The following is a 9,040-nucleotide window of genomic DNA, read 5'->3' as shown; positions in this document are numbered from 1 at the left end:
GTGGCCCCACTGGGCTGGTCCCCAGTGCTGATGAGAGTGGACCAGGCAAGAGGGGTCTGCCTGGGGTGCCCTACTCTTGTGTGTGAAGAGAGCTTTATGGGGAACCAGAGCCCAGATCAAAGCTTTACTGAGCATGGGGCGGGTCTGGAGTTGGGGGGTGGGGAAGGGATGTGGCGGGGGAGCAAGGAACCACAGGGAGGACAGCCCAAATAAGTCTTTGCCCCCCCATGAAAGGAGAGGAACCCCCCCATCCTTTCCATAATAAGTGTCCTTAGTGGATGTAGGTGAAAGTGGGGAGGAACTTGCTGCTTCCCTAGGCTCCAGCAGCCCCAGAAAGACGTCCTCTTCCAGTAAGCCCTCCTGGACCACTGCTAAAGTGATGGTTATATTTCTGTGGGCGTCTCTGTCTTACCAGCAGCATTCTCACTCTCCATAAGGCTGCCTGGCGCCTTGGACAGTGGGCACTAGGCACTGTCCTTCTGCTGCTTTCCTACTCTTTCCTCCTCCATGGAGCACTGCACCATCCTGCTCAAGGCCAACTCACACCTTGCTTAAGGTTTTGATTCTGCCCCAGGCTCTTCTTCCAATCTTGGCTCTGCTCAGCCTGCTGGGCAGTAAACCAATTGGAAAATAATTCACACAGAAGAGTTCACGGCTGATAGAATATTAGGTCTACCCCGCTCCTTACTGATTTTTTAGGAGAGGCTGCTTGAAACCAGCCACGGTTCGGCCCAAATGGACCAATCTGAACCAAGCCTGAATGTCACAGACGTGGAAACCAAAGCCTGGGGGCGGGTTACCTCTCTCACCACCCCCTCTGAGTCTAGGGTAATGAAAAAGCCTTGAACTGCAGATGATGACCTCTGGGTCAAGGTCAGGCTTCAATCCTAAACTTGAGTGAACCCTGTATCCTCTTAAGACTTTAATTCAATCACTTCTAAAATACGCGTTTGGGCTCCACGATCCTAAAAGCTCTTTGAGGGCTATGCTGCTGTGCTTCTGGGAACCGCTCCTGAATCAGAAGTCAGCTTTGTCTGTAAAGGCCACCTGTGGCCTGAGAGAGTTGAATACAGAGTGAATCTGTTTTAGAACAACTTCAGGGCATGGTTGGCCCTTCCTCATCCACGGGTCCATGAGCAGTCCTGGGCCTCAGGGGCCTCTTGAAAGGCCTTAGTGTCCAATATCTGCCTGATAGAAAACCTGGAGCCTGAGTGTCCCAGATGAGTGGTTTTCCTTGGCTTGCATCCCTTCCGTGACAGAGAGCTCACCACCTCACAAGGCAGGCCTTGGTTTTCCAGATGGAGTCGTGAGCCCTTGACTCTTCTAAAGACCTGGAAGTGACAAAAGACACTTGTGATAGTTTTGAAACCACAAGGAACTGATATATAGGAAAACCCAAAGGGCTTCTGCATAACCTTCAGGGAACCAACACCCTTCCACTCCCCAGTACCCTCTATCTCCACCAAGCCTAGCCAATGGCCTCCAGCTTGACGTGGGTTCTGCTGGGTCTCTGTTAAGCTCTGTGCAGCCAGAGATGGGTGCGGGTGTCTCCGCTGTAGGGCGGGCCCTGCAGGCTTGGAAGGGAAGGGCCCCCCACAATTCCTTTTTTTAGTTTGTATTCAAAGACCAGGGGCAGACGGGCACAGCAATTCTCCGGGTCCTCACTGCGCTGCTTCCTGTCCTCCGAGGGAAAGCCCTGCCGCAAATTGCATATCCTAAGCCTTGTCTTGCTCTTACTTTACCCAAACACTCCCTGGGCTGGGGCTAAGCCTGGATGCACAGGGCTCTCGATCCACACACCCATGACAAGCGGGAAATAATCTTAGGAACTGGAAAACCAAAACCAAACTGTCTGAGCTCTTTGAGCTGGTTAGTGTGTCAGGAAAGGGAGGAACTCACTGTCCAATTCAGCTTTCTTTGAAATGGCCGGTGGCCAAGATCAGAGTGGGCAGGGCTGCCACGTACAGCTGTGCAGACTGTGCACTGCATCACTCAACCAACTACAATGTAAACAGCACTCTCTGCAGTTGTGTTATGTAGTGCAGTGCCTGGGGGACTGGAGGCAGTAAAATGGTAACAGTGTACACTCATTAAATCCTACACAGGGACTTAGAGACAGAGCGTCTAGTGCAGCGTGTGCATTTTACAGATAAGAAAACAGGGTCAGGAAGAAAAGAAACTCATCCAAGTTGTAAAACATGTTAAAAGCTATGCTGGGATTAGAACCAGGGTGTTTAAAGCCAAATTTCAGGACTCTGAAGTTCATTCTCTCTGAAGCTCCAAGTGTAACATTCCCCTTCTACTCCTTGTTGGCAGGTTAGTGTATGAGACTCTTGGGGGCCTGATGCTTTTATTCTTTCCCCCGCCCCCGTATCTCTTTTAATAAGTGCATATGGAGTACTTACGGTGTGTGAGGCATTGTTCCAGATGCTGAGGATGAGGTAGAGAGGCAGACAGATACAGCCCCTTCCAGTAGAATGCTGGTAAATATTTAACAATCAGTTCTGGCTCTGGGATGAGATGAGTGGAGTCCCTATTAGTAGCATTTGCCAAATACCGTGATGTGAATCCTCCCAAGCCACCTCCATGACGTCACTGAAAGGGAAGATTATACATTGGGCTCTGTGAGCAGGGTCTCTCCAGCATGTCACTGGTCCCCTTCCTTGTGGAACCAAAACTCCAGGGGGAGAGGAGACGGTGTCCAAGTGAGCAAATAGCTCTTAGAACCAACTGTAATTATCTTTATTTGTCAAAGACATAAGGAAGAGGCTTCGAGAGAGGATAATGGTTCTCCATAGCATGGTCAAGGAAGAGTTCTCTGAGGCCAGGACATTAAAAGTGGAGGTTGAGAAGGAGCCGGCTGAGCAAAGATCTTGGAGAATAATGTCCCAGACAAAAGGAACAGCAAGTACAAAGGCCCTGAGGTAGAAAGAACTCTGTGGGTTTGAGGATCCGGGAGGGAGTCACTATGGCTGAAAGTAGAAAGTGATAAAGATTGTGACACAGGAACAGAGAGAGCCTGCAGGGGTGGTGAGCCCTGGGGAAGGGTCTGGAATCTACCCTTAAATGCAATGGGAGGACCCTGGAAGGTGTTCAGCAGGAAAGTGCAAAGATTACAGGATCTGGCTGCTATGAAGAGAATAGCTCGGAGCTGAGCAAAAGTAGGATTAAGGGAGCAATTAGAAGTGTCTTGCAAAGGGGCATCTGTGTGGCTCAGCTGGTTAAGTGTCCAACTTCAGCTCAGGTCACCATCTCATGGCCTGTGAGTTCGAGCCCTGCATCGGGCTCTGTGCTGACAGCTCAGAGCCTGGAGCTTGCTTTGGATTCTGTGTCTCCGTCTCTCTCTGATCCTTCCCTGCATTAAAAAAGAGAGAGAGAGAGAGAGAGAGAGAGAGAGAGAGAGAGAGAGAGAGACTCTTGCAGAGGTCCAGGCATAAAAAAATGAGAATGACTTGGTCTGGGTGGTGTCAGAGGAAATAGAGAAGAGGGGACACTTTGGAGAGAAATCGAGAGGGCGGAACTGGCAGGATTTGCCGATGGGAAGTGAAGGAACATTCTGAGGACTGATGTCCTGGCTCAAGCCATTGGGTGGTTGGTGACTCCAGGTCCTGCAGTGGGGAGTCCTGGGAGAAAGCCCACTGGGAAGGGAAAGCCAAAGGCACCTGTTGGTCACAGGAAGCGAGCTGCCATGAAACATTCAAGTGAAAATACCTGTGCACAGCTGGGCATTGACCATGGGGCTCAGAGGGCGGGGCTGGGCTGGGCCGCCTGTGATCTGGGGCTCACAGGAGCCTGGGCCAGTTTGGGGGGACTGGAGAAAGGCTGCAGCCCAAGTCCCACGTGCTCAGCCATGACATACAGGTGCATATTTCAGGTCACACCTCTGACTCCAGTTTTCCAGGCAGCTTGAGGTCAGGGAGAAGGTTAGTTGCTCCAAACTTTATCGTACTTTATTATTTTTTTAATGTTTATTTATTTTTGAGAGAGAAAGACAGAGAGAGAGTGTGCGCACGCAAGTGAGCGAGCTGGGGAGGGCAGAGAGAAAAGGAGACAGAATCCAAAGCAGGCTCCAGGCTCTGAGCTGTCAGCACAGAGCCCAACACAGGACTTGAACCCGTGAACCGTGAGATCAGGAACTGAGCCAAAGCCGGACGCTTAATGGACTGAGCCACCCAGGCGCCCCACTTTATCATACTTTAAATGAACTTGCAACACAGAGATTCACAATATTGACATTGGTGTGTTTTTATATCCTTCACGGCAGCCTTTGAAAACTTAAGAGGTCCATTTTGATCCCTTTCCCTAGCTAGAAAAAGGGATACAGGATGTCACACAGAAAAATACACTGGCTTTCATATAAACGTGAATCTTATTTCTGAAGGAGGTGATCATGTGTTCCCTGAAGGCATGAAACGGCAGTCCAAGGCTGGGGGCAAAGAAACAGTGTTAATTACAGCAAATTTCAGTTTGATGTTTGCTGTTTTCAGTTTTTAGGCCTGTCTTCCACGAGCCTGACATCTGTTTAACCAGCACATTGGCAAACTCCTGATTTCTCAAAAAAATAAACAAAAAGGATAGCCATTGCTCTCGCCAGCACTGGCTCCTTCTTTCCATCTCTCCTCTCTGGCTGCTTTTCCAAGTGTCTCTATTTCAGCCCGCAGCTCGCCCACCCCAGGAAGTGTTTGATCTCCCCCATGCACCCCACCCCGCAGTGGGGGGGGGGGTCCTTACTACCCCATTCGGCTGCCCGGCCTGTGTCTGGTTGCTTCTGATGCAGAAAATTTCTTTGGGATAAGTCACACGTCAGCAAGCTTTAGGACACTGTAGGAGCAGGACAGAGACCAACTGAGCTTTGGGGTGAGACAAGGAGGCCGGAGCCAGAGAGAGAGGCAGGCAGGCCAGCGCAGGAGGGCTCTGTGGCTGTCGGCGCCCAGCCTGTAGCAGAGGGTGAATTGACAGAGGGCAGTGCGCAGGGGCGAGGCTGCCCTGGGCCCCGTCAGCTTAGGTCCTTCTTAGATGAATATCAGGTTAATCCGATAAGCTCATCCATGTGCATTCATTCATGAGTTTGTTCAGTCAACTTCGTTGAGAGGCTGTTGTGTTCTAGACACTGAGCAGGGCTGAAGAGGGACAGAACCCCCGTGACTTGGTTATAGTGGCCTCCCTTTTGGCACCAAAGATCGGGTTAGCCTAGGGTCTGCAATGCTTTAACCTGAGTGAAAGCTTCAAAGACAGAGCCATCCCTGGTCCGGGGAGGGGGAGGGCATCCTCTTTGGATGTGAGTAGAGGATCTTATCCAACCCCACCATGGAGAGCTCTCAGTGCCCTGCCTGCTGTCTCGCAGACGCAGCTGACCTGGAGGGGCACTCGAGAGGGGTAAAGGATGTGTCACCTGGGAAGCAGGCAGGATGAGGCCTCGGCACGAACACCTGGGCCATGGGCAAGTCAGTCTTGGAGCCTCCATTTCTTCCCCTGTCCGGGGGCTCCAGTCCCTAATCACCTGTTAGGATTCCATGAAATCCAAGGGCACCTGGCTCATTCCTGGCAGTTGGTAGTTCCTCTGAGAAGAGCAGTTGAATCCACTAAGAGATTCGGGGAAGGACTGGAACAAGAGCACTACCTTTGGATCCCTGCTCCAAACATGTCCCACCAGCTAGAAGACCTGGCCACAGCAGGCAACTTCCTCAGCCTCCGTTTCCCCATTGGTGAGAGAGGCCCAAGCCCAACCTTTTGTGTGCATATGTCTACTTCGTGTTTGTCGAGTGCCTACAGTGTGAAACACTAGGCACCAAGGACTTGCAGGTGCAGGACACAGCATGCTCCCTGTCCCCTTGACTCTCCACTCAGGTGTGGAAGGGAAGATCCGGAGGCAGGACAGCTGGGAAGGGGCATCGGTGAGGTGGGGACGAGCTGAGCAAGGTGACAGGCATGTGGGGCACACACTCTTGGCAGGTGGGTGCAGAATGAGGGCAGAGAGGAAGAGAAGACACACGGGTGGAGGAGATGGAGAGCAGAGGCAGGAAGGCGAGTGCAGCAGTGTTCCTTGTGTGTAGACAGTGTGTCAGAAGCTGCCTGGCCTGATGGGATTGTGACTATGAAAGCCCCTGTCCAGTTAAGACCTCTGGACACACAGGAAGGCTTTTCAAGATGCGGGGCTCAAGGGGAACCCAGCCCCTAGACAGTGACAATGTCCAGGCCCCCTCCCTGTACGCCCGAGGAAGCTGTCTGATGCTGACGTGGGCTTTTTCACACGTGTGGAAGGACATAACAGTACGTACGGATCTGGGGCTCTGCCACCCAGGGAAGGTGGACATATGGCCGCTGCCACCCAGGAGACAGCCACTGGCTCGCCCAGAGCGGCCCACTGCCAGCAGAGCCAGAGAATGCAGGCTGGGGACGCACTGGCTCCCAGATGACATCATTTCCCTGAGCGATCCCTCCAGGAAACGAGTGGTGTGCTCATTCTGTGGGGAGGGATGCAGCCTTTCCATGGGAGCCGCCACACGGTACGGCCTCCCCCTGCCCTGCTCTACCAGTCTGAGGCTGGGGATGGCCCTGCAGATGGATGGAATCCTCTCCTCTCCCTGGACTTCATCAGAAGAAGTCACTCCTGCCTGTCAGTACCACTCCCCATCCTGTCCCCTCTTGCTAATCCCTCAGCCAGGCTGAGGTGTGTGCGCCAGGCTCCCTCAGTGGGCCTGTCCTGGGGCGACAAGGGTTCGAGACTCCATCCAGAGCCAAGGTTCCCTCTTGCTGCTTCAACAGAAGGTAGACCCCGGAAGGACGGTGGTTGGTGGGTGAAAACAGTGGTCAGAGGAATATGAAACAGGAGGGACTCCGTAGCACTATGGAGGGGGGAAAGTGACCAGTTAGCAGAGAGACATGAAGTCCATCCAGAAGAGCAGTCATGTGGCGAAGAAGCAGGACACTGAGAAGATAATAAGGCAGAGAACAGGGCGGTCTTTGGCAAGAGAAAGACCCGAGTTTGGGGCACCTGGGTGGCTCCGTCGGTTAAGCGTCCATCTCTTGATTTCGGCCCAGGTCATGCTCACACGATTCATGGGATCGAGCCGGGTGTCGCACTCTGTGCTGACAGTGCAGAGCCTGCTTGAGGTTCTCTCTCTCTCTGTGTCCCTCCCCAACTGGCTCTCTCTTTTTCTCAAAATAAATAAATAAGCATTTAAAGAAAAGAGAGAGACAGACCCGAGTTTGGGCAGGTGTGCTCAAGAGCACCAGAGGCCTGGTGGAAAGAACTGGCTCAGAACCCCCAGGTCCCCAGGGCAGAGCCCAGGTCTGACACCCAGCCTAGGTCCACTTACCATGCAATCCCAGCTCTCAGGAGGTGGGCATTACAGGCACGTGTTCCCTTTCCTGAGTTCTGGTTGTCGGGAGTCCATCCTCTAGCCTTTGACCTTGGCAATGGCTGTCCAGCCATTTCTCCCCACTGAAGGGTCATTCCTCCCATTCCCAGAAGATCCAAGGGAGAGAGAAGCCTCCATCCTTCGAAGGCCACATAGCCGTGTACTCCAGGAGTTAGCGTCCAAAGCCTGGAAGCCACAGTTTTGAAGAGAGGTGTGAAGGGAGCCGCGGTGTCCCCCACCCACTCGCTCCAGACCTCCTCACTGAGGTTTCAGCAGCACAGTCCAGCAATGGGGGCAGCACTGGGCTTTCTTGGACAGGCGACCGCATTGCCTGGACCCCCACCAAGGCCACCCGTCTGACAGCTGGGCGTGCCCAGCAGCCACAGCCAGGGAAGGGACGCCCTAGGGACTGGGCTCCACGGTTCAGGCAAGGGGAGGGAGCGAGGCCTGCATACTGCCGAGCACTAGATGACAGTTTTCTTCAGTCCTTCCCTTTGGCCCGCGAATGTGGACGATGATCATTTTTGCCTGGAGAGTTCCCTTCCTAAATGCGTTTGGCTCTGGCTGACATTAAGATGAGTTTGCATTCCTCCACACTGCCTGGCCTCCAATTCCAAATTGTTTGCAAAGATTCAGGACAGATGCTCGCGTGCCGACAGCTGGAAGCCGGCTGTGTGTTTGCCCCAGCGAACCTTACTGATGTGTGCGGGGACTGGGCCTCAGACAGCAGGGCGCAGAACCCTGACATTTTACAGGTGGGGGAACTGAGGCCCAGAGAGGCGTAGTGACTCTCCATGGACACACAGCTAAGTTAATGACAATGCCGAGATTAGAACCCAGATCACACCACCCTGGTCCAGCTTTCTCTCAGCTCTTCCTCGGGCTCTGCTGACCTGCATCCGTGTCTGTCGGCCCACCCATATGGCTACAGACTCTGCAGAACACAAGTCTTGTCTTACCGCCTCGGTGTCCCCGCTGCCCAGCACAGCACCTGAAACATCACAGACCCGAGTGGACTTTTATTGAATTGAAGGACTGAAGAGAAAGGTCATGCAGAAGGACTGGTGGTGTAGCTCCTAGTGGGCTCAGCCAGTAGAGCATGCAACTCTTGATGTCAGGGTTGTGAGTTCGAGCCCAACCTTGGGTATAGCGGTAACTTAAAAATAAAACATCTTAAAAAAAAAAAGAAAGAAAAAAAAGAAAAAGAAACCATGAATAAAGATGAGTATGAAGAAAAGCTGGTGACCTTGCACAAATTTCCCCACCCCCAGCCTTAGTTCTCTCACTTGTGACCGTAAGTGGCTTAAACCTGATCCAGTGGTTCTCAAATTATGTTCCAGGGCACCCTAGGGTTCCAAGGAATTGTCTTAGAATTCTCACTGTGGGTGAGGAGGTACTCTTTGTCCTCTGCCCCCAACCCAACCTCAACTTCACGTGTCTGCATTTCACGTGTAGGTTTTGTTAAAAAAAAAAATGTTGGGATTTACTCTGCCAAAAAATGAAGTTTGGAGACTGCTAGACTAGTTGATCTCTAAGATCCTTTGTAAAAATACAATCCAAATACATTACCTTTCCCCGACAACGAATTTGCTATTCCTTTGACCCAAGTGTTCAATTGTCTAGGAGGAAGAGGGTAGTGGTTATGAGCCTGGACAGTTAGGAGGAAATAATTGCCCTTG

The 9,040-nt window shown here is 52.3% G+C and overlaps 1 protein-coding gene across 1 annotated transcript in view; it reads left to right on the top strand.

Moving 5' to 3' along the window:
• Positions 1–5,641: 5,641 nt before the first annotated feature.
• Positions 5,642–9,040, top strand: part of ITGA11 (integrin subunit alpha 11) — a 104,806-nt gene continuing 101,407 nt past the window's right edge. Inside the window, exon 1 of the mRNA XM_029952261.1 lies at positions 5,642–5,705. Within this exon, the coding sequence (XP_029808121.1) occupies positions 5,642–5,705 (64 nt within the window). The remainder of the gene's footprint in view (positions 5,706–9,040) is intronic.

This window comes from Suricata suricatta, chromosome 9 (genome assembly GCF_006229205.1).
Source record: "Suricata suricatta isolate VVHF042 chromosome 9, meerkat_22Aug2017_6uvM2_HiC, whole genome shotgun sequence".
NCBI lineage: Eukaryota > Metazoa > Chordata > Mammalia > Carnivora > Herpestidae > Suricata > Suricata suricatta.
Note: the sequence above shows the minus strand (reverse complement) of the source record. Positions and strands in the feature narration are given on the sequence as shown.